At 43.8% G+C, this 26,401-nt stretch overlaps 1 protein-coding gene across 1 annotated transcript; it reads right to left on the bottom strand.

Moving 5' to 3' along the window:
• Positions 1-6,299: 6,299 nt before the first annotated feature.
• LOC310988891 (uncharacterized protein) lies at positions 6,300-20,137 on the bottom strand. The gene is made up of 13 exons (XM_083975695.1): positions 20,002-20,137; positions 17,975-18,080; positions 17,780-17,883; positions 17,408-17,686; positions 17,228-17,321; positions 16,985-17,052; positions 16,617-16,862; positions 16,490-16,525; positions 16,290-16,391; positions 16,146-16,208; positions 15,933-15,992; positions 15,616-15,802; positions 6,300-6,588 (listed from the first exon to the last, which is right to left on the bottom strand). The coding sequence occupies exons 2-13, from the start codon at positions 18,078-18,080 to the stop codon at positions 6,464-6,466; spliced, it is 1,470 nt and encodes a 489-aa protein (XP_083831821.1). The 5' UTR covers positions 20,002-20,137; the 3' UTR covers positions 6,300-6,463.
• Positions 20,138-26,401: the final 6,264 nt, after the last annotated feature.

The following is a 26,401-nucleotide window of genomic DNA, read 5'->3' as shown; positions in this document are numbered from 1 at the left end:
GTGATGAGGCAACGACCCCGAACGCAACGGCCCACATCCCGTTACTGCCCCCTGGTGGACGAACCGTAAACTTGCCGTAACTCCATCGTACATTGTCCGATTTGCTCGAAACTTCACGTGTTCGATGAGGGGACCGCCCTCGACGCAGCCGCCCACGTCCGGTGGCGCGCGGGGGTTTCGAAGAGTGATCCGGGGGAAGCGGGGACCGGGGGGTCGTGGGAGCGGGACGCCGAGTGGCGTGGAACGAGGGCCCGTCATAGCCGCTTGCGGCTTTAATTATTATTATTATTATTATTCCCCGCAAAGAATCGCAAAAACGACCCCTTTGCCATGCACGAAAACTCACCAAACTTTGTAGCCTCGTGGGGCTTCGCGAAAAATTTGATATTTTGGCAGCGTCGCATTTGGGCGGGGCCAAATGGCTAAATAGCGCCCCCTACAATTTTCCCAAAAACCCATAGGGAAAAAAATGACGTTAACGAAAGCGGACCAAAATCGCCACACATGTTCATCAATGCGAGATGAACACAAAATCCTCCTATAGCGAAGCCCGAAACCCAACAGGAAGTCGGCCATTTTGCTTCAAACTTTGTAAACGCAAAACGAACTCCTCCTAGGGATTACGCCCGATCGGCTCCAAATTGGGTTCAGAACATCGTCAGACCTAGCTGAGCTTAACTTGTACTCCGCAGGTCTGTAGCTCAAAGGGGTTGGCCTCTGGCGTACCCCGAAGTTTGGCGACTGTTTCGGTGCTCGCCATGTAAATACGAACGGCTCTCATGCCCACATACTTGATCGTAGACGCTTCAATCTTGGTGCAAAAATCTATGGAGAGACCCTGAACGATCCGACATATTATTTGCCTACGTCGCTCATAGCGCCCCCCGGTGGTAACGGGAAACGTACAAAAATTCGTTAAAAATACATAATTGACCAAATCGACTTCTTTCCACTTCTAATACATGCAGACCCGGATGGCGAAGCTACATCATGAACACTTTGACCCTACGAGCAACGGCGTCCGTGTGCCGCCGCGGCGAATGTGTATCTTCCCAATTTAAATTACGTTTGCCGTTCACGTGCACATACTTCGTCGTAGCCACTTGAAATTCAAAGGACATGACGATGGCTCCTCCCTGAACGTTTTGATATATCGACTTCCTGCCTGGCTCATAGCGCCCCCCGGTGGTAACAGGAAGTACGCAAAAATTCATTAAAAATCCATACTTCACCCGATCAACTTCATTCCACTTCTAATACATGCAGAACCAGTTTCTGAAGCTACACTATGAACGCTGTGAAGATACGACGAACGGCGTCCGTGTGCCGCCGCGGCGACTGACGATTTTTTTTCGTCCAATTACGTTTGCCTTTTTCGTGGCTTTAACGAAGTCGTGTCCTCACGAAATTTCATCCACAGGTCAAGAATGGCGAGCTCTTTCAGTGGATAGAGTCGTTTCCCATGGGCGTGGCTAAATGCCTCTATAGCGCCCCCTTGAAGTTTTTCCGAAATTCTCCATAGACAAATTTCGCTTACTTTGCCGTACACATACGAAACTCGACACACACCTGTATCATACCCAAACATACAAAAAATTGAATTGGAGCCACGCCCTAAACCCAACAGGAAGTCGGCCATTTTGGTTAGCATTTCTTTGACGCAAAACGAACTCCTCCAAGGGAGTTCGCCCGATTGACTTCAAATTGGGTAGAGAACATCTCCAGACCAAGCTGATTACGGCTTGTGCTCCGCAGGTCTGTAGGTCAAAGGGCGTGGCTGCTAGGGCACGGCCAAGTAGCCGAATTCAGCTAAGAAGGTTTAAATGCTATCACGCCCACAGATTTGATCGCAGCTGCTTCAAACTTGGTGCACATGATGAGGGCGTGACCCTGAACGATCCGACATATTACTTTCCTACGTCACTCATAGCGCCCCCCGGTGGTAACAGGAAGTGCGCTAAAATTCATTAAAAATACATAGTTGACCCCATCAACTTCATTCCACTTCTAAAACATGCCGAACAAGTTGGTGAAAGTATTTCATGAACGCTATGACACTACGGCTAATGGCCCCCTTGTGGAGGCGACAGGAATAGCGCTCCATCGTGAACTGCCACCTCCCACGGATTTTGCCCGATTGACTTCATATTCGCTACAGATCATCAGGAGACCAAGCTGGTCAAACACTATTAAAAGCTTTTCTCAACGTCAAACGTCGTGGCTGCTAGGGGGCGACAAAGTTGGTCAACTGCTCGTTTAGTCGCCATGCTATTACGTTTGCCTTCCACGCCCACATACTTGGTCGTAGACACTTCAAAATTTCAGTACATGATCAGAGGCCCGCCCTCTACGCCTCCATTTGATCGAACGCTAGCTCGCTCAAGACGCCCCCTTGTGGACACAGGAAATGTCGTGTTTTGCATCGACATTGTCCGATCAGCTCGAAACTTCACATGTGTGATGAGGTCACGACCCCAAACACAACGGCCCACATCCCGTTACCGCCCCCTGGTGGACGAACCGTAAACCTGCCGAAACTCCATCGTACGTTGTCCGATTTGCTCGAAACTTCACTTGTTCGACGATGGGACCGCCCTCGACGCAGCCGCCCACGTCCGGTTGCGCGCGGGGGTTTCGAAGAGCGGCCCGGGGGTAGCGGGGACGCCGAGTGGCGTGGAACGAGGGCCCGTCATAGCCGCTTGCGGCTTTAATTATTATTATTATTATTATTATTCTTATTCTTCTCCGCGTTTGAACGCGATTTCAACCCCTTTCCCAAGCCGAGAAACGGATGAAACTTTCGACGCAGGGGGGGAAGCCCGAAAATTGCGATTCAGTAGTGGTCTCGCATGTGGGCGTGGCCAAATGGCACCACAGCGCCCCCTAGACCGCGGATAGGGAATGAGGGTCCGCGACACCGATTTGTCCGAAACTTGGTAAACATATTCATCAACCCGAGATCTTCAAAAAATTTCATAAAATGACATACCCGAAAACCTACAGGAAGTCGGCCATTTTGCTTCAAAGTTGGTTTACGCAAAACGAACTCCTCCGAGGGGTTACACCCGATCGGCTCCAAATTGGGTCCAGAACATCGTCAGACCTAGCTGAGCTTAACTTGTACTCCGCAGGTCTGTAGCTCAAAGGGGTTGGCCTCTGGCGTGCCCCGAAGTTTGGCGACTGTTTCGGTGCTCGCCATGTAAATACGAAAGGCTCTCATGCCCACATACTTGATCGTAGACGCTTCAAACTTGGTACAAAAATCTATGGCGAGACCCTGAACGATCCGACATATTATTTGCCTACGTCGCTCATAGCGCCCCCCGGTGGTAACAGGAAACGTACAAAAATTCGTTAAAAATACGTAGTTGATCAAATCGACTTCGTTCCACTTCTAGTACATGCAGACCCGGATGGCGAAGCTACATCATGAACACTTTGACCCTACGAGCAACGGCGTCCGTGTGCCGCCGCGGCGAAAGTGTATCTTCCCAATTTAAATTACGTTTGCCTTTCACGCGCACATACTTCGTCGTAGCCACTTGAAATTCAAAGGACATGACGTTGGCTCCGCCCTGAACGTTTTGATGTATCGACTTCCTGCCTGGCTCATAGCGCCCCCTGGTGGTAACAGGAAGTACGCAAAAATTCATAAAAAATCCATACTTCACCCGATCAACTTCATTCCACTTCTAATACATGCAGAACCAGTTGCTGAAGCTACATTATGAACGCTGTGAAGATACGACGAACGGCGTCCATGTGCCGCCGCGGCGACTGACGATTTTTTAGCGTACAATTCCGTTTGCCTTTTTTGTGGCTTTAACGAAGTCGTGTCCTCACGAAATTTCATCCACAGGTCAAGAATGGCGAGCTCTTTCAGCGGATAGAGTCGTTTCCCATGGGCGTGGCTAAATGCCTCAATAGCGCCCCCTTGAGGTTTTTCCGAAATTCTCCATAGACAAATTTCGCTTACTTTGCCATACACATACGAAACTCGACACACACCTGTATCATACCAAAACATACGAAAAATTGAATTGGAGCCACGCCCTAAACCCAACAGGAAGTCGGCCATTTTGGTTAGCATTTCTTTGACGCAAAACGAACTCCTCCGAGGGAGTTCGCCCGATTCACTTCAAATTGGGTACAGAACATCTCCAGACCAAGCTGATTACGGCTTGTGCTCCGCAGGTGTGTAGGTCACAGGGCGTGGCTGCTAGCGCACGGCCAAGTTCCGCGATTCAGCTAAAAAGGTTTAAATGCTAACGCGCCCACAGATTTGATCGCAGCGGCTTCAAACTTGGTGCACATGATGATGACGTGACCCTGAACGATCCGACATATTACTTTCATACGTCACTCATAGCGCCCCCCGGTGGTAACAGGAAATGACATATTTTGCATCGACATTGTCCGATTTGCTCGAAACTTCACATGTGTGATGAGGTAACGACCCCGAACGCAACGGCACACATCCCGTTACTGCCCCCTGGTGGACGAATCGTAAACTTGCCGTAACTCCATCGTACATTGTCCGATTTGCTCGAAACTTCACGTGTTTGATGAGGCAACGACCCCGAACGCAACAGCCCACATCCCGTTACTGCCCCCTGGTGGACGAACCGTAAACTTGCCGTAACTCCATCGTACATTGTCCGATTTGCTCGAAACTTCACGTGTTTGATGAGGTAACGACCCTGAACGCAACGGCCCACATCCCATTACTGCGCCCTGGTGGACGAACCGTAAACTTGTTCTAACTCCATCGTACATTGTCCGATTTGCTCGGAACTTCACGTGTTTGATGAGGTAACGACCCTGAACACAACGGCCCACATCCCATTACTGCGCCCTGGTGGACGAACCGTAAACTTGTTGTAACTCCATCGTACATTGTCCGATTTGCTCGGAACTTCAAATGTGTGATGAGGTAACGACCCCAAACACAACGGCCCACATCCTGTTACTGCCCCCTTGTGGACGAACCGTAAACTTGCCGTAACTCCATCGTACGTTGTCTGATTTGCTCGAAACTTCACATGTGTAATGAGGTAACGACCCTGAACGCAACGGCCCACATGCCGTTACTGCCCCCTGGTGGACGAACAATCTATTGTCTTAACTCCTTCATGCATTCCCTGCTTTGGTCCAAACTTCATGCTACAAATAACATTACAGCTCTTTTTATTGGCTATTCCTATCATTTTTTCAGTGATATATTTCTTCTCAACAGACAAACATGCTGTAATCTTTGCCACGGTGTTTCACAAGATTTTATGGTGACTCCAGCTTTTGATCATCTATGATTTATGTGTAGTAATTCTTGGGACAGCATTTCAATTTTATTATAGTATTAGACCAGTCCATGCTTGCATTTGCTCCCTGTTACTCACACAGACTGGTCTGTCGCCTCCGCCTGCAGGCATAGCTGTTGAACATTTTAAGTGGATTTAGTGGATTTTCTTCCATAAAGGAGACATAAAAATATATTATAATTGATTTGATAATGGTTTATTTTAACCAGTTAGTCTTTACAAAAAATATGCTGATCTTCCTCTTTCCTCTCAAAAATAGAAGACCAACCACCCCTGACTCTTTGGACCAGCCTCCACTGTTTCATACATTGATTTGTTTGCATATTTGACAATTTCACTGTAACACTGGTGTTGTAGTGTGCAACTGGTGACTGTCAGTCCTTGCTAGGAAATATTAGTTGATTACACAACAATTTTTCGTATACCTCCAAGTGACAACTAAAGCATCTTATTGACTGCTTTTTTCATTACTCCCAGCAGGTTGTTCTCTTCTTTTCATTTGGCTTGGTTCTTCAAGTTTTCATGGTTTGCTGCAAACATTATGGATATTGTTTTACTAAATCTCATACTTATGTGTGGTGGTGTCTGTGTACACTACAGTTACTGTTGAATAATAGACTCATTAGAACCCAGTTGAGTAGATGCAGCTGTAGTTTATTATGTCAACAAAACATTAGTACATACAACACATGGCAAACTGAAAATAAAAACGCAAGAAGGTATTGTGTCTTTATAATTCAGTGTTTATTTTTGAACTATTAGACACTCAATTGTTCTAACTTTAACTAACAGTGGAGAGGAAAAACATCCTTTTAACAGGTAAAAACCTCCAGCATAACTAGTGTGTGAGAGAGAGAGAGAGAGAGAGAGAGAGAGAGAGAGAGAGAGAGAGAGAGAGAGAGAGAGAGAGAGAGAGAGAGAGAGAGAGAGAGAGACAGACAGACAGACAGACAGACAAAGCATATTTCATACAATCAACTATTATAATACATGTTCATATATTAGCATCACTATCAAAAATTCAAAACTACATTTTAATACATTCATAAACACTGTATTACACAGAATTACAGAACTCAAATACTACACATTACAATCATGATTCACAGTGTATTTACAGAGATTACATATAACAACTACAGAATTCAACACAACACAAACATATCCATATATACTACATTTGTACACCTAGAAAGAAAACACAATACAAAAGAGGGCTTGGCCTCTGCAGTCCATGTAGAAGATGCCTGAAGTAAATGGCTGGAACCACCTGGAACACAGAACATACAGAGGGCCAGCAAGGAAACACAAATTCATACACTGAACACAGATTAATACATGTTTAACATTTAATACATGTTCATATAATTCATAAGGCAATATATTTCAAAGGAGGTTAAATCGAAAGCAACTGGACTTAGTTATTTGTCTAGGAAAAAGACAAATAACTAAGTCCAGTTGCTTTCGATTTAACCTCCTTTGAAATACTATGACCTGGACAAATGAGAATATGCACCGGCCTAAGGCAATATATGTTTCTTACTTTAGCGTTATTATATTAAATTGATATATAATTACACATTTGAAATTACAATAACTAACAAATTCATATAAAATATATTACTATAGCTACATTACACATTTCATACTACATTACTCAACTAGGTCTTGCTGAAAGAACAGAGAATTCCTTCATGGTCACTAAAATAAATTGGCAACACTACTGCCTGTACATCATAAATTGATGTTTTGATGTACACATGGTCAATGAGTGTGCCTCTCTCTGTTGTCGGTTGTTTCACACGTTGCACAAAACCGTTCTCTGCCATAAAACGACAAACAGATGAAGATGGTGACACATCTTCAGATGAAGATGGGGAAATATTATCATTAAAGTCCCCTATAACGGCAATAGTTCTACTGAAGGAATCCAATTTCTTTAGCAACTTGCTGAGATTTGCTTTAAACAAAGGCATAGGATATAATGGCGGTCGATAAATCACAGCTATCACTATTTTCACATCATCACAGGCACAAACCAAACATTCCAGGTCCACGTCTGGTACCTGAAGTTCACACACTAAACTATTCCTACAGTACAGACCCACACCGCCATGTTGCTGCCCCTGGAAATCCACTCGCAGTGGATTACTGCTAGTGTACGACAGACTTCGGGGACGACTGTGGAAACCAAAACCATCTATCTGGACTGATTCTAGTAAAGAATGTGCAGACAGCCATGTTTCTGTCACAGCAATACAGTTAAGCTGCAAATGCTGAGTACATGATTCTAAATCTGCAACATGTCCAGATAAACCCTGCACATTCATCAAAAACACAGAGAAAGCATTTGACTCCATGTTAGGCCGGGCTATGTTGTCACTTAAAAACTTTGGCATGCTTCGAAGTGCATCCTTTATTTTGGCGTTGCAGAAAATGACCTTCTCTTTAAAATCTGTAATGATCAACCCATCGATAGTCCTAACACGACTCAAAGCTACATAAGCCTGTCCTGGAGCAAATATCCTCTCTAGAGAGACCACTGCCTTGTCGACAGTCAGTCCCTGTGTTTTGTGTGCAGTACACGCCCAGGCAAGTTTCAATGGAAATTGCCGGCGCATCCCACCTTTCCCAGTGGCTCTTTCCTCTTCAGGCTTGATGCCTGTTGAGCCAGCTACCACTGGTGGGGTATGTGCACTGTTCTTCCTCCTCTGGGCACCAACATTATCATCATCAAACTTGACAAAAACAACCTGAGGAAACCTACTGTCAGGCTGATGAACTATATCAGTGACTGTGCCACATACCCCATTCACAAGCCCATCATTGATATCCACATTTTTAATCAACATAACACGAGCACCTTCACCTAAGTTTAACACCTGATCCAAACATGTGTTGGATGCTCTGCTGTGATGACCGCTCATCAATTCCAACTTCCCGGTTTGTTTGCTGTTCTCAAAGTCCTGGGCATGTATCTCTTCCCACTCAGTACATACATGAACCAGCTGGGAATGATTGTGCAGGTCAACTTGGTTATTGGTTGCATATATATGCAAAGCTGAGCTCTCTTCACCTGTTACACGCTCTTTCAACATATCAACATCCTTGTCCTCCAATGGTGTCTCTTTAGGACGAGTTCTGAGCCTGTTCAACATATCTGCAAATGCTTTTTCCTTCTGCCTTACAACCGTTGTCAACTCCACAACCTTAAATAAACTGGACCAAAGGTTCACAGTCACATCATCATTATACAACGGTTTCCCTCTAACAGGAGGCAGCTGATAAAAGTCTCCAACAGCCAGCACACACACATTCCCAAACGGTGAAAAGTCACCTGTTTGTTTTATCTGCCTCAACCGTCCATGGATGTAAGCTAGAAGGTTGTGATCTACCATGGAAATCTCATCAATAATCACAATCTGCAGATCACCTAACTTAGCTCGCAATGAATTGAGCTTCTCTTCACCCAAAGGACTGTACGGCAAGCGCACATCCTTCCCAATGCTAAATGTGGTGTGTATCGTTGCTGCATTCAAATTGTATGCAGCAATGCCTGTTGGAGCACATAGTAACACACACGTGCTATCAGGATGACGGCTAACAGTAGACAAAAGTCTCCCTGCCTCATACTGAATAGCTCTGATTAAATGGCTCTTCCCTGTCCCAGCACCACCTGTAATAAACACATGAAGAGGCTCAGGCTTTTCCCCTCTGACCCTATCCAAGCACCACTGACGGACCTGATAAAATACAGACAACTGTGTCTCATTTAGTGATCGAATCAATGTCAAGCCCTCGCTTCTGCTCATGACATTCCTCTTCTCTAAATGAGAAACCTGTTGCCTGGTAACAGCTAAATCTGGAATGTTTTCAGGCGGGTCATCCCCTAGCTGTGGATTGTCCTGAAGTTCCTGCACGCACTCTAACCGTTCCAGCTCCGCCTCTGGACACAGCTCAGCCCAGGCATCCTCAAAAACACCCTGATCATCTAACTGTTTCTGAGCATTCTCTATCTTATCTGCTTCTATCTCAAACCTACGTCTATTTACATCAACAACTGACCTCACAGAATGCCTGGCCCCATCACTAAACCTGACATTACCATTCTCGTAAAAATCTTTAAAAGTTACATAGTTAGTGGGTTTAAGGTGGGAATCTGAACGATGTGGCAGGAACAACTGTAAGATGCTTTGGTGGAACAACTCTGGACTCTTGGTCTCAGAGAAGCGAGCATAGCGAACTACAGCTGGCTTTGTCCGAGTTCTCTTGGCTACAGAACCAAAATTCCCATTTAATTTAATTGCCCCTTTACATTTCTCATTTTTGGTGAGAACGCGATACTCAGACGCAAACAAAGCCAAACACATATCACTAAACACATCATCATTAGGCCTGTTCCTGTACCGATCATTTAAACTGGTCATCCACATGTCTTCGTCACTAAGATCAGATGATGACGCAGATGATGCCTTATGTTTTAACACACTTAAGGGCAAACTCATTCTAACTGTACTTTCCCCTGTGGGAATGAACATGACCTTTCTGGAGCACTCTTTAAGATGCATATTAGTAAGCCTGTAAACAGCCTCCTGGGCAGACACATCTCTATGGTGAAGGTAAACACTGCCTAAATTCTTAAGAGCATCTTTTGCACTACGATTACCTTCTTTAGAGGCCTCCCTATGTGCATTGCCCAACATTAATCCCATTTCCCGCTCCGCCTTGGAAATATAGGAAATAATGTATACTACACAAGCATACGCGTCTACTACATACTGGATATCTAAATTCGCGTTCCAACATTTTAACAAAGACTTGTTGTAGTGGTTAATCCACGTTTCATCAACCTGCCTTTTCAAAACCACCTGAGTGCGCCGTTCAAGCACTCTTACACATTCCTCAAACGCCTCCTGAGTAATATTCAAGGTCTGAAACAGCTGCTGCACACTATCAAAACTTCTGTTTTCATCTGACAAAGCCGTCTTAATGGATGTCAGAACCCTGTTGGCCCATTCTTTCTTTTTCTTTTTAAGTTCAGCTAAACGTGTAAGACATGGACACAGTCTACCAGGATGAGCTGGGTCTACAGGACAAGTGCACGGTGGCACTGTTTCATCGGGGCGCCGGCTAATAAATGTCCTAGTAGACACAGGCCTTGGGAAATTGAAACGACACACAGTGTTTTTCTTTTTACATGTCTTGGCATGTCGTTTCGAATGTCGCTGAACAGTAGTAACAATGTCCAGCAACTCCTCATCTGATGATGGGAGTTCACATGTTACATATTTGTCAATGAACTGAACTACCTCCTCATCAGTGTTTCTGTCTATCAGCGGAGCGTTCTCTATCCAGAATAGACAATGGACATGAGGAGAACCTCTCTGCTGAAACTCCACCCTGTAAAAGTAATCTATAATTTTACCAATCGGTTGAGATGGTGACATGAGCACGTTCCTGAGGAAACAATGCCATCTATAATCAAACATGCGAGCAGCTGTGACAGGATTGCGTCTCAACAAATCACACTTATCAGCCCACTCTAAATCTTCTACAGTGGCTGTTCGTCCTTCCTGCTTCAGAATAGTAGAGAGCAGATTGCCCCAACGCATATCTGCAGAACTAAATGAACAAAACCAGGTTGGAATGCCCAGCTGACGCACACAGGCCAGGAGGTCACGCTGGGCTCCCTGCCAGAAAGCTGGAGTGCCTCTAATAGGTCGAAGAAAACGATAACCATCATCATACTCCAGCATCTTCTTGAAATTCTCCTCATTATTCAGAATATCTGACACCTTATACGACCTCTCACCCCCTTTACTTTTACGTAATGCAATTGACACATTTGACACAACCTGTTCAACCTCTGACATATACTGAGCAAAAAATATGTATTCAAGATTATTTGCAAACCTACCATCTGCGTGTAAAATGCGATTATTAAAGTATCGTGACAAAGTCAACCGATACTGTCGATGCTCGTGGTAAGTGTTTCTGGCCGTTGGAAACAACACTGGGAAACACTTTGCTTCATTAGTAATATCAGAAAGCAGCTTCACAGGATTGTTGCCTTCTGCTGGTGCTACATTCAAAATATCATCAAAATATTGGTCAAGAACCTCCTGACCAATATCAACAGGCATGAGACAGGTGTCCTGAAACATGCCATGTGACTGTCTATCATGCAGAAGCTCCTCCTCCTCAGCTGCAGCAGCAGCAGCATTAGCATCAGGTCTGTCTACAGTCTGAGATGCTGCAGGAACGGTAGCATCAGCACTGTTTACAGTTTGTGATGCAGCAGGAACGTCACTATCACCACTGTTTACAGATTTTACTGCAGCAGGAACTTCAGCAGCATCACCACTGTTCACAGTTTGTGATGCAGCAGAAACTTGAGCAGCAGCATCACTGTTTACAGTTTCTGATGCAGAAGGAACTTCAGTTTCCTGTTCCTGACGAAACTCATTTAACCAGGCCTCATTAAACACAACATCTTTATAATAACTATTTGTCTGCTTTAAATATTGCAAGGCCTGTCTAATACGCAGAGTATCAACAAACTGATACTCATAGTGACCTTTATATGTCAACTTCCTCTTCAACTTTACTGCCAACAAAGACCCCTCCATATTGGAACGAGGCAACAGGTTACTGGTCTCTACAATGTTAGCAGGAACACAGGTCACTGGACCATGTACTCCATTTTGACCCCCTTTAGGCAAAGCTAACATCTTCATAAATGGAATATGAAGAGCAATTAAATGTTGCTCTAAACTATTCAAACATTCCAGCTCAGGAGGGACAGCCTGAACTGTTAAATTGTTACACCAACACTCAGCTGGCATCTCACCTCTGTTGATTTTATAGTGACAGCTGTAACAAATCCACAGTTTACCTCGCGCAGTGTCACACACCTGACAGGGTACCTCACAAAACTCATTACAATGATGCAAATAGTCCTCAGTTATGCATTTTGCTGCTATTGAGGCTACTGTCCCTGTTTTACTGTAATCATCCTTTTTACAAGTCAGAACCTGGTGTCTAAACAACAAGCGGAAACATACAGCACACGTAAACTCTGGGCCGTCACCTACATCCTCTAAAAACTGCTGCATAACAAAGTCAAACTGTCCCATGTTCTCTTTCTTAACCTGTCTTTTCGATCTAACACCTGCTGCAACACGCATTTTATGATCAGGATTTTCACGATACTTCCTGAGGCTTGCAGCCTTTACTTTGTCTTTGTGAATTTTATTTAGTCGATATGTAGTTCTACTCATTTTTCTTACTTTGCTTTTATGTACAAGATTATCCTTATATTTTTGAACACTTAATGATTTCACTCTTGATCTATGCACAAGATTATGTTGGTATTTCAAAACACTTAATGATTTCACTTTTGATCTATGCACAAGATTATGTTGGTATTTCAAAACACTTAATGATTTCACTTTTGATCTATGCACAAGATTATGTTGGTATTTCAAAACACTTAATGATTTCACTTTTGATCTATGCACAAGATTATGTTGGTATTTCAAAACACTTAATGATTTCACTCTTGATCTATGCTCAATGTTGTGTTTGTATTTTGAAATGCTGGATGCCTTCTTTTTTAATTTATGCACAATGTTTTCTTTGTATTTATGTAGAGACAACAACTTCATTTTTTCTCTGTGATCAATTTTTTCTTTATATTTCTTCACAATAAGAGCCCTCAACCTCATTTTATGGAAAGTACTGTATTTAGTCACACCCAAAAGCTTTTTACGTTCCTTAAACAACATGTTTTGTTGATACATTATTTTGCGCTGCATGCGATATTTCTTTTTGAAATAATTTGATGAAGTAGAGGTACCTGGATTAAAGACACCATCATCAGAAACCTCACTTTCAACTTTACTATGACATCTCAAGTTATAGCCAACAGAAACAGATGTGTTAACTTTACAGTAACCATAGCAACTCTGTGACTGAGGCTGCTGAGCACAGAGAACAGTTTCATAATGATTAGCATTAACATTATGTAAATACACAGCTTCATTTGACAACTTCCTATTTTGACAGGTATATTCAAGCCAGCGATCATTATAATAGGTGAAAACACTAACACCTAAATAATCAGCTGTGGCTTGAATCTCTAACTCAGTGGCCCAACTACCAACATAGCACATCCTTGACATCTTGATGTATTCTGATATTGAAGGATACTCGCTTCTCAGAAGACTCTGATATGCAACAGGATTGCTTTGTAACTGCTTCACAGCTGCATTTCTAAACTTCTTGTGATACTTCTGTGTACCACTAATGGCCTGGCTAATGGCCCTAAAGAAGCAGTTTCCATCACCCACAATCTTCTCTGTCATACAAGGAATTCCTAAAGAACCAACAGCAGAAGAGGTGGTATCTACTCTCTCTGATTCTATGTTAGTCTTCTTACACAAAGCAAAAGCAACATCCTTAGAAAGGGGACGGAATTCTAAGTTTTTACATGATACATCCCCAACAAACACAACATCTGAATTGACATCATTATCAAAACTCTTTGCTTTCTTGGAAGTGCCATGTCTCTGTGTGCATTTACGTTTTTCACGTTGGTTAGTGGCTGCACGGACCACTGGTGTGACAAGAGGGGTAACCTGTCCCTCTCCACATGTAACAGCTGTCTGTGTGCATTTACGTTTCTCGCGTTTGTTAGTGGCTGCACGGACCACTGGTGTCACAGTAACCTGATCCTCTACATATTCAACAGCTGCACCAGCACTCACTACTGGAATGACAGGCGCAGGACCAGGAGTGGTTACCTGTTCCTCTACACACTCAGCAGCACTCAAGGACACAGTTGAGGGTTTCACTTGAACACCACAGATCTCAAACTCCTTGGGAAATGTCTGACTACCTGCAAATTTGCTAAAGTGCTCAAACAGATGCTGTACACAACTAAAATAGACTACAACACTCTGTCCTTCACCATCAACCATCCCATACTCATCGCGAGCGTGGGAGTCAACCACAGCATACTCACCATCTTTACTACAAATGACAGCACATGTAGCCCCACCCATTGTAACCAAGCAGGGCTTGTCTTGGGTACACCTCTGACTGAGACCGTCAAACAGAGAGATGTGCTCAGGTGAAATACGCACACTTGGAGAGGAGGCCCCAAATCCATATACAGGTTTCACATCATACTCAAAATCAACAAAACCATACTGCTTAGGCAACTCTGTAACAGCAGGGAATCCAGATGGATGTGCGATCTGATTGCCTTCCCACATGGATGTGTACAGTTTATCACCTGCGAGCACTACCTCGTCCAGTGTGTCAGACTGCCACTCAAAGACGCTGTCTTTGGAGTGTCTCAATAAAGCAACCAAACCAATGGCCATACACTGACGACCGTGATATGCAAACTTACTCTGGTCGCCTTGATGGAAACTTCCACTAACAGAAGCGCGACCTTGGGACTGACTTGTAACAACTGGATCAATCGCTACTGAAACACTGCTGGTCTCTCCCTCAGACTGAGTGGGTACAACTGGTTCAATAACCACAGAAACATTGCTGCTCTCTCCCTCATCAACACACTGCTCCACAGAAATGCTCTGTCCCTCAACAACACACTCCTCCACACTGCCGCTCTCTCCCTCAGACTGAGTTGCCACAACTGGTTCAATAACCACAGAAACATTGCCGCTCCCTCCCTTATCACCACACTGCTCCACAGAGATGCTACTGACAGAAAAAAACTCTGTAAACAAAGACTGGCCCAGAGCAATGATGTGTTCCACCAGGTCATCAAAGGTGGTGTTGAAAATGACCCTAGATCTGCCTGGATAGGACCTCTTTCCCTCTTCGGAACGTGCCCCACAATCCACAACAACAAAGAAGTCCTTGTGCTGCATGACCAACACTGCTGCTGTGTTGAGCCCCAACACACACATGCCATCCCCTGACAACTGCTGCCTCAACTTCTCCTTCAACTCAATCACATCCCTGATGCTCCTATACTCTGGCTCCCCCAAATCCACGTTCCACTGATGACCACACACATCAAACTGCCTCCTCACCCCCCCCAGCCAAGTCCCCAAAGTTAACCCCTGTTTGCGAACAAAATCAAGATCATCGCCACGCCACGTACAAACCGGAGCGATGCTATGTTTAATTGCCGCGACAACACAGCATGACACGTAATCATGGACATCATATTCGTGTTTTGGAGAAAGATACTCTGTCCCTGATGCTGGAGACCCTCCCTTCATCAATGAACAACAAGGCACAGTGGGAATACTCTGACCTTTAGTAGCTTCTGGTGTGTCCCCTTCAGTTGCTCGCTGGGTTTCCCGGACCACCGTCGCATCCTGGGGAACAGGTTGGACAGGCTCAGGGCTGGGAGGGACAGCAGCAGGAAGGGCAGCGACACTGGGAGTAGGAGCGGTCCCTGGCACATCACAGGTCGACACAGGGTCGGGTGTCGCCTCCACCTGCAAAAGAAGAAACATGAAAACATTAATACCTGTGGAAGAGAGAGTCATGCTGGCTATAATAAAGATGGTGTTAAATTTGCCACAACAACAAACACAATTACAAAGACCATTCAATAACTCTACTTGCCTTCTGGTCCACGGCCTGGGCTTCAGGACGGACAGTCAACGTGGGAGTTGAGGTCACGACCTAGAAAGAATAAGAAAGGAAAGACATCCCATTAAATCTACATATTCAAGTAAATCTGATCCAGATTTTGCAGTTATACATCATTCACAATGACTTTCTGTCCATCACAATAATACATGAACACATCTCCTTCAGGATTTAAACACGACATACCTTCTTCCTAGCACGTCTGGGCTTCTTGGGGACAGGTCGAGTACGAGGTCCCACAGGCGGCGGCTAAAGTGACAGAAACATAGTGTCAAAACAGTGGACAAAAAGAATATCTGAACTATTAGAAGTTTCTTGTTCTATAAATACCTGCTCGCCCGTGGAAACAGCGTCCTCGGCCGAAGGACCAGCGTCGTCCGTGTCAGGCAACATCCCAGGCGGCAGCCAGAAAGGGTTCAGGGGAAGAAGACGCTGTATGAAAGACATAAAGATTTTTTGTCACACTTATCGTTTTGTTACGGAATAGAATGTCACTGTCAAGATCACAGTTAAATAAAATGACAACATACCACTCGAGGAACCCTCCTCTCCCGAGAGCAACAGTGCTACAACGACAAAACAGAAAAGACATTAGGATACAGAAAAACCTTCATTTCTCAGTTCATGACCATATGTAGACAAAGTTCGTCTTCTTACCTTCCTGCCTGGCACGGTCGTCCAGGCGTCCTCGTCCCTGGGAGGGGTGGGTGGAGGTGGGGCTGGGACCTCCTCCGGCGCGACCTCCCGACCGGTCCACGTGGGAATGGGCCTGGGCCTGGGGGACACCGGAAAAACGACGGGTGGCGGAGGTGGCGGAGGCGCGGGCCGCTCCAGGTGCTGCTTGGTGGCAGCCACCAGCGACTCCACGAGGATAGGCATCCCCGCGTTGTCACTGAGGTGCGTCTATGAAGAGGAACAAATAAAGATTACAATACAGTAATGTTGAACAAGATGACATTTACTGTCAATCATACTGTGTTGTCTAAATAAGCATTTCTGAGATTCAAAGTACAATTTTCACTTACACCATCGACAGCCCAGAGCTGCCGTTGCCTCGGTGGGAAGCGTTCCGCGTGGCAGTAGAACCGCAAACCTAAAGACAACAAAAACAAGGAAAACCCACGGATTACTGAAAAACTCAACGCACAGTCCACGGTCAACTTTCATAACACAAACAATAAAGGAGCATTGCCTCAATTATAGCTGAAATAGATACTTCTGATAAATCATAAGTGCCTAAACCCATGCATTGATATTTTCAAACATACGGTGCTGTCCTGCGATGCGCTGGAAGTTCTGTCTGTGGGACTCCTGGACAAACCCGTCCACAGACAGACGAGGGACATGGTCCACGACGAAAACCTACACAAAATGTCATAACGGTCAGTTACAAATCGATAGTCACAGTACATATAATTTCATGTTCAACAAATACATCAATGACCTACCTCTGCAGTCCGCCAGGCTTCCATGACAGCGCGCAGGTACCGGTCAAACGCTGCAGCTGCTCGGTCCGGGGTCTGGTTCAGGTTGTTGCTGGGGGCAAGAACACAAACAGCATCAGGGATGTGAGGACAAGTGTGGACAACATGATTTACCTCCATCCTGAGCAGGTCCGCGCACGCCCCCGGCACAGACAGGAAACCGAAGGTGTAGCCGTCCGCTTCCATTGGCACGAATCCATCCACGATGGGGCGTAGATGGGATGCCCCGACAAAAACAACAAGCTGGGAGAAAAGGAAAAAAACACGTCTTAAAGGATGTACACTCACAATGACACTTATTATCAGCATTCATCATGATTTCTGAATAGTACATACCTTCTTATCGGGGACTTTTGCAGGAATGGCCACCTTCAGCTGCTTCCCGGTGCGCGGAGAAAGGGGCCACTGCAGAGACTTCCGGCGCCAGCCAGTGCCGGGGACTGTTGATGAAAAAACGTACAACATTTCAGCTCATGCATACAGAAACATATACAGAGAATGGTTTAAGGAAATATATGGAAGAATACTTACTGGCACTGAAGGCGGGGAGGGCTGGCAGGAAAGTCGCATCCTGCCGCCGAGACTGCTGCCGGAACCTAGCAGCCTCGGCACGACGGTAGGCCTTGCCACGGGGCATCTAAAAGTATAAAGACCCAGTTATTACACATGTGTAGATTAAGACATGCATTTAGAAAGGATTTCACATTACCTCACACATAATAAAAATATTCTGATTTTTAACCAATAATTCACTGATGTTCCCTTTAAGCCCACCTGCTCCCATTAAACCCACTGGCTGTGTTTCAATGGAGAGTTTCTTCCTTTTGACTTTTGAACCATTTTCCTGCCTAAGTTTGACCTCACCTAATCAATCAGCTTCATAATTCAGATAATTAAATACCCAAATTTAAATATTAGTGATATTGCATGGGCCAATTCATTCATTTTATTAATTGTTTCTATTTAAGCTGTGGTTTTATGTTTAAAAAGTTATTTGTTTAGTTGTAAATACTGAAATTGATTCATTTATTATCCTTAAAATAGTATTGAACCAGGAAACTGTCTTTCTCTCAGTCATTGGGTCTTCAGAAATCTAGATAAAAACACTTTCAACCAGCTGGCTGGACCAGAAAATTTGGACAAATGTAAATGCCAATTGTATAATGTAGGATAGAGATACAGACAAAATGACAACAGATATTGAAAGCATAAGTACTGAAGAGTAATTTCCATTCTAATTTTTATTTTGTTCATGAATAGTTTTTTGGCTACATTGCAAAGAAGACATGTTGTAAGTTTAGCTTTTTCTGTGTTGACAACACATCAAATAGGCCGATCATGCCTATTTCAAATGCCATTTACAGGGCCAAGGAGAGGAGTGGAGACAAAATGAAAATAGCTATTGAGAGCTAAGAGATTACATATTTTAATAGAATAACTTTGGATTTTGAAGATTTTTAAATATATATATATATATGTAGAAAAATACTATGATTACACCACTTAGAATAAACAGAATTAAAAAACAGCTGTTCATTTAAGTTAATCCAAGCACAATGGAAAGAGGTCAGAGCCGACTTCAGCTGTGACGACACACAGTGCCAGACCTTAGAAAAAACCCCTCCTCCACTCGGCCCGTGGCATCCATTTTAAATGAGCTCAACAAAAGGTCAAAGTTGTGACTTCACTTTGACCTAAACTTTCCACAACAAACAATGTACCCCAATTAAAAGAAAACTATTACCTGTATATACAACACACACAAAGTGAGTTCAGGCTTCATACAGTCACACTAACACACATGGAAAATTCTAAACTCTATAAGCATAACAACAAACTAACTTCAGAGGCCAAAATGGCCACAAAATGACTGACTTAAAAGCAATCCTGAAATGCTGAAATGTTTGCTGGACAATACTGCTGTTAATTACAATAACAACAATAACTAATAAAACAATAACATGAATCACTTTAGATACATTCTATTACTGCACATGTACGGAATATTCCACAGTTTCACTCTTCAACAACAACAACAACAACAGCCACACGGCCTAGGTCACAATAGATCCAGGGAACCATAGCCAGACTAGCGTGCTACCAGCTCAAAGTTGACCACACAAAAACACATTGGCCTGGGCACTAGTACAATAACAATAAAGAGGATAAATATTCCACCGTTTCAATGCATAGCTCTCACCAAAACCTACTTCTCTGGTCCAGTCACAGAGCAATTACAGTTCTCAGCTTTCAGAAAAACACGAGCCTCTCTGCTAACTTCAACATGCTAACGGCTAACTACGCTACATGCTAATGCCCAGTTCGAAATGAACGTCTTACGTGCATTTCGAAATGATTTAATATTACCAGAAGCACACACACAACTCTAATCATGTTTATTGCTGGTCAAAGACAAACAGTTTCAACAACACACTACAGACTTGTTCATAAACAATAGCACTGCTGTAAGTTAACTCTACTGGTTGAGCAAGCCAACGGCTAACTATAGCTACAACATGATACTAAGATAATAAATCGAATACAAAACAAATACTTACGGTAATGACTGGTAGGTCACAAAGATGTACACAGAAGTCAACGCTGTGATGAGTGGGTTTGAAGATTTTCTCAGCAAAAAGCCGTGAAAAGACTGTTTCTCTCGTACTATTAAACTAGCGTGCTACCAGCTCAAAGTTGTATTAAAACAGACAGAGACACGGAGTTTGCATCGTAGTAGATAGGACTGGGCGTGAACTCACCGTAACCAATCACAGCGTGGTGGGAAGGCCCAGAAAGTCCGTCGAGCCCCGCCCCCGGTTACTGTTTTTATGTGTTTCAACCTGATGACAAAAAGCCATCATCGTTGCCGTGCTGTTCCGTGGCTTAATCGGTAGCGCGCTTGCCTTTCACGCAGTCAACCTGGGTTCGAATCCAAGTCAAAACCATAATATTTCTTTATTCATTTTATCATGATTATACACTGCTCCAAAAATAAACGTTAATACGTACGTAAATAGATGTTGTCAACTCTCTTTTTTTTTTTTTTTACAATCTATGTTCTCAACACACTACTATACATTTAATAACGAATTTAAACTGCAGTATTTCATTAATTGAGATGTAAGATGTGTTGTTTAAATGTTCCCTCTAACAACTCTTTTTTTCCTCTATATGGAAGAGAATCTGCTCTGTACAATTGCGCATGCATATGCTTTTATTTTGAAGGATGTTTTCCGGTGCCATGTCCAACCACCCTAGACCTTAGTAATAACTTTAGGGTTGTTTATAATACAGACACTAAATCTCAGATAACAGTTATCAGAGTTAGCGAGATGGAGTTCAATAATTGCTATAATATAAATATATAGGCCTATTCATTAGAGAATTTCATTTACATATATCCAAAATGTATTATTTACAAAACTTACATAATCCAAGGCACATCAAAATGTATTTTAGCAGCCATCTTTTCTATATAGTAGCATTAATGTCTATATTGATAAATAAAAATTACGTTTTAAAATGGTCATTGTAGACATTTTTTTAAAAAGTGGTTTTCTGAAATACTTTGAATATAGTGTGCTGTATCATGAATGAGTGTTGCACTACTAGAATAAATCTTGTGTTCCTAAACTCAGGATATTATGTCTTACTGTGTTTTTAATCTGCATGAAAGTGACCATGAATAAGACGAGTCATAAAGCCCCCGGTCACTGTTGTTATCTGTTTCAACCTGATGGCAAAAAGCCATCATCATTGCCGTGCTGTTCCGTGGCTTAATCGGTAGCGCGCTTGCCTTTCACGCAGTCAACCTGGGTTCGAATCCAAGTCAAAACCATAATATTTCTTTATTCATTTTATCATGATTATACACTGCTCCAAAAATAAACGTTAATACGTACGTAAATAAATGTTGTCAACTCTCTTTTTTTTTTTTACAATCTATGTTCTCCACACACTACTATACATTTAATAACGAATTTCAACTGCAGTATTTCATTAATTGAGATCTAAGATGTGTTGTTTAAATGTTCCCTTTATTTTATTGAGGAGTGTATATTTAATTTGCCACCTCTACTGATTTCTTCAGCTATATCTATTTCAAATCAAACAGTAGCCCAAGACATTTAATGTACGGAGGTGCTGACAGAATTTCACTGGATTTTCAACAACTCACACTGTGCCACGTGAAAATGAAGAACAGGTTCCAATGTTTCATAGCTCATTCAGTAGAGAACATGACTTTCACATGGAGATCCTCGGTTCAAGCCCAGGGGTTAGCATAAACATTTTTATCATCATTTTCTCATGATTATATGTTCTCAACTCTCTCTCCTTTTTTTTTTTACAGTCTATGTTCTCAACACACTACTATACATTTAATAACGAATTTAAACTGGAATATTGAGATCTAAAATGTGTTGTTTAAATGTTACCTTTATTTTATTGAGGAGTGTATATAAAACAGTAGTCCATGTGAATGTCTTTGGCCTGTCAATAATTTTCATTTTAATTTGCCACCTCTACTGATTTCCAAGGTGGTGACTTCACAGCGACCTAAGAGCCTGACATTAGTTTAGTTTAGTTTAGTTTGGTTTATTTCAGTCAATACATGTCATTAAAAGGAAAATAACAAACCAGAAAGAAAAAAGTAAATAAAGAAAAACATCATTCAGAATAAACATAAGTAAACGTAAAAAGAAAATTTGGACCGAAAAGGCATAGGCTGAAGAATAGCTTATTACGCCTATACTGTTACAACTCTGATTAATTAAAAAAAACAAAAAAAACATTTAAAATGTACAATTTGTTATTTATTAATAAAAGAAATAAGCAATCACAAAACAGTGAAAAGAGTGAAGCTGCTTGATTTGATTTCCCTTTCTCCTTCCTTTCCTTTCCCTTCCTTTCTCCTCTCCTTTCCCTTCTTCCTCCCCTACTTCCTTCCTCCTCAAAAGAAAAGGGGGAAAAAGAAGACAATCAAACATAAAGAAAACAGGACAAAAATAGCAGCAGCATAGCACGTGTCACCACTCATTACTCAAACTTATATGAATTGATCATCCTGTTTTCAAGTACTTTTTTGAATAAGATTATGGTATTACATGTTTTTAAGTCATTCTCCAATTTGTTCCATAAAGTAACAGCTGTTACCGTAATGCATTGTAATTTGTTGTTGGTTCTGGTTTTTAACTTTCTAAATATACATACCCCTTTGAGATTGTAATGGCTTTGTCTTAGATTAAAAATTTTCTGAATACAGTCAGGCAGCAAGTGGTTGTTAATTTTGTGAAGTTTTGAAATCCACCAGTTGTTTGAATTTGAGTTCATTACAATTAATAAATAATTGATTAGTGGCTATAGTCAACTTTGTTTATAAGTGGCATTGATTTTTGAGAGACATTGACACATTGAGAGTGAAGGTATGACTATCCCACCCAACTCCAGATTCAAGAAAGACAGAGTACACGATATTAATCTGCCACTACAACAAATTCAGTTCTGGATGAGGGACCATAGCATAATGGACCTGTAAAGACTGCTAAAACACCCTGGATGGCAACACCACCACAGGGGGAGAAGAGTCTGAGGCAGCGTGGAAGCGGGACGCCGAGTGGCGTGGAGCGAGGGCCCGTCATAGCCGCTTGCGGCTTTAATTAGGGCCCGAGCCAGTGACAACGTCACAGGGAGGACCCTATTGTAATTCGACATGCACATAAATCAACGTGCCAGCCGACGAGTAACAACAAGTAAGCAAGCAAGTAACCAAGTACTGCATAGACCTGGCAGCGAAAACACCAGATATTGTAATGTTTATTATTATTATTATTTTGGATCTCCGCGTTTGAACGCGATTTCGACCCCTTTGCCATGCTCGAAAACTCACCAAATTTTAAACGCAGAGGGGGAAGCCCGAAAATTGCGATTCAGTGGTGGTCTCGCATGTGGGCGTGGCCAAATGGCACCACAGCGCCCCCTAGACCGCGCATAGGGAATGAGGGTCTGCGACACCGATTTGTCCGAAACTTGGTAAACATATTCATCAACCCCAGATCTACAAAAAATCGCTTTACAGACATACCCGAAAACCAACAGGAAGTCGGCCATTTTGCTTCAAACTTTGTTTACGCAAAACGAACTCCTCCGAGGGGTTACGCCCGATCGGCTCCAAATTGGGTAGAGAACATCGTCAGACCTAGCTGAGCTTATCTTGTGCTCCGCAGGTCTGTAGCTCAAAGCGCTTGGCCTCTGGCATGCCTTGAAGTTTGGCGACTGTTTCGGTACTCGCCATATAAATACGAACGGCTCTCATGCCCACATACTTGATCGTAGACGCTTCAAACTTGGTGCAAAAATCTATGGAGAGACCCTGAACGATCCGACATATTATTTGCCTACGTCGCTCATAGCGCCCCCCGGTGGTAACAGGAAACGTACAAAAATTCGTTAAAAATACGTAGTTGACCAAATCGACTTCGTTCCACTTCTAGTACATGCAGACCCGGATGGTGAAGTTACATCATGAACGCTTTGACCCTACGAGCAACGGCGTCCGTGTGCCGCCGCGGCGAATGTGTATCTTCCCAATTTAAATTACGTTTGCCAAATACGCGCACATACTTCGTCGTAGCCACTTGAAATTCAAAGGACATGACGTTGGCTCCTTCCTGAACGTTTTGATGTATCGACTTCCTGCCTGGCTCATAGCGCCCCCCGGTGGTAACAGGAAGTACGCAAAAATTAATTAAAAATCCATACTTCACCCGATCAACTTCATTCCACTTCTAATACATGCAGAACCAGTTGGTGAAGCTACATTATGAACGCTGTGAAGATACGACGAACGGCGTCCGTGTGGCGCCGCGGCGACTGGCGATTTTTTATCGTACAATTACGTTTGTCTTTTTCGTGGCTTTAACGAAGTCGTGTCCTCACGAAATTTCATCCACAGGTCAAGAATGGCGAGCTCTTTCAGCGGATACAGTCGTTTCCCATGGGCGTGGCTAAATGCCTCAATAGCGCCCCCTTGAAGTTTTTCCGAAATTCTCCATAGACAAATTTCGCTTACTTTGTCGTACACATACGAAACACGACACACACCTGTATCATACCCAAACATACAAAAAATTGAATTGCAGCCACGCCCTAAACCCAACAGGAAGTCGGCCATTTTGGTTAGCATTTCTTTGACGCAAAACGAACTCGTCCGAGGGAGTTCGCCCGATTGACTTCAAATTGGGTAGAGAACATCTCCAGACCAAGCTGATTACGGCTTGTGCTCCGCAGGTGTGTAGCTCAAAGGGCGTGGCTGCTAGGGCACGGCCAAGTCCCACGAGTCAGCTAAAAAGGTTTAAATGCTAACACGCCCACAGATTTGATCGCAGCTACTTCAAACTTGGTGCACATGATGAGGGCGTGACCCTGAACGATCCGACATATTATTTTCCTACGTCACTCATAGCGCCCCCCGGTGGTAACAGGAAGTGCGCTAAAATTCATTAAAAATACATCGTTGACCCCATCAACTTCATTCCACTTCTAAAACATGCCGAACAAGTTGATGAAAGTATTTCATGAACGCTATGACGCTACGGCTAATGGCCCCCTTGTGGAGGCGACAGGAATAGCGCTCCATCGTGTACTGCCACCTCCCACGGATTTTGCCCGATTGACTTCATATTCGCTACAGATCATCAGGAGACCAAGCTGGTCAAACACTATTAAAAGCTTTTCTCTACGTCAAACGGCGTGGCTGCTAGGGGGCGACAAAGTTGGCCAACAGCTCGTTTAGTCGCCATGCTATTACGTTTGCCTTCCACGCCCACATACTTGATCGTAGTCACTTCAAAATTTCAGTACATGATCAGAGGCCCGCCCTCTACGCCTCCATTTGATCGTACGCTAGCTCGCTCAAGACGCCCCCTTGTGGACCCAGGAAATGTCGTGTTTTGCATCGACATTGTCCGATCAGCTCGAAACTTCACATGTGTGATGAGGTCACGACCCCGTACACAACGGCCCACATCCCGTTACCACCCCCTGGTGGACGAACCGTAAACCTGCCGTAACTCCATCGTACGTTGTCCGATTTGCTCGAAACTTCACGTGTTTGACGAGGGGACCGCCCTCGACGCTGCCGCCCACGTCCGGTTGCGCGCGGGGGTTTCGAAGAGCGGCCCGGGGGTAGCGGGGACGCCGAGTGGCGTGGGACGAGGGCCCGTCACAGCCGCTTGCGGCTTTAATTAGGGCCCGAGCCTGTGTCAACGACCCAGGGAGGTCCCTATTGTAATTCGACATGCACATTAGTCAACGTGCCAGCCGACGAGTAACAACAAGTAAGCAAGCAAGTAACCAAGTACTGCATAGACCTGGCAGCAAAAACCCCAGATATTGTAATGTTTATTATTATTATTATTATTCTCCCACTTCGGACGCCATTTCGACCCCTTTCCCAAGCCGAGAAACGGACGAGATTTTAGACGCACGTGGGACCTGTGGCAACTTAGCGTTGAGTGGTGGTTTCGCATGTGGGCGTGGCCAAATGGCAAAATAGCGCCCCCTACAAAGTTTTCAAAAACCCATAGGGAAAAAAATGACGTTAACGAAAGCGGACCAAAGTCGGCAGACATATTCATCAAGGCGAGATGAACAAAAAATCCTCTTATGGCGAAGCCCAAAACCCAACAGGAAGTCGGCCATTTTGCTTCAAAGTTGGTTTACGCAAAACGAACTCGTCCGAGGGGTTACGCCCGATCGGCTCCAAATTGGGTCCAGAACATCGTCAGACCTAGCTGAGCTTATCTTGTGCTCCGCAGGTCTGTAGCTCAAAGCGCTTGGCCTCTGGCGTGCCCCGAAGTTTGGCGACTGTTTCGGTGCTCGCCATGTCAATACGAAAGGCTCTCATGCCCACATACTTGATCGTAGACGCTTCAAACTTGGTGCAAAAATCTATGGCGA

The sequence above is a fragment of the Trachurus trachurus genome, assembly GCF_905171665.1.
Source record: "Trachurus trachurus genome assembly, chromosome: 7".
NCBI classification, from domain to species: Eukaryota; Metazoa; Chordata; class Actinopteri; order Carangiformes; family Carangidae; genus Trachurus; species Trachurus trachurus.
This window is presented reverse-complemented; position numbering and strand designations above follow the sequence as displayed.

Coding starts and splice junctions, on each gene's coding strand:
- LOC310988891 (XM_083975695.1), bottom strand. CDS start 18,080: ATGCCCCGTGGCAAGGCCTACCGTCGTGCCGAGGCTGCTAGGTTCCGG. Junction 17,884..17,974: donor CCTCCCCGCCTTCAGTGCCA/GTAAGTATTCTT, acceptor TTTCATCAACAG/TCCCCGGCACTGGCTGGCGC. Junction 16,526..16,616: donor CGACCGTGCCAGGCAGGAAG/GTAAGAAGACGA, acceptor TTGTCGTTGTAG/CACTGTTGCTCTCGGGAGAG.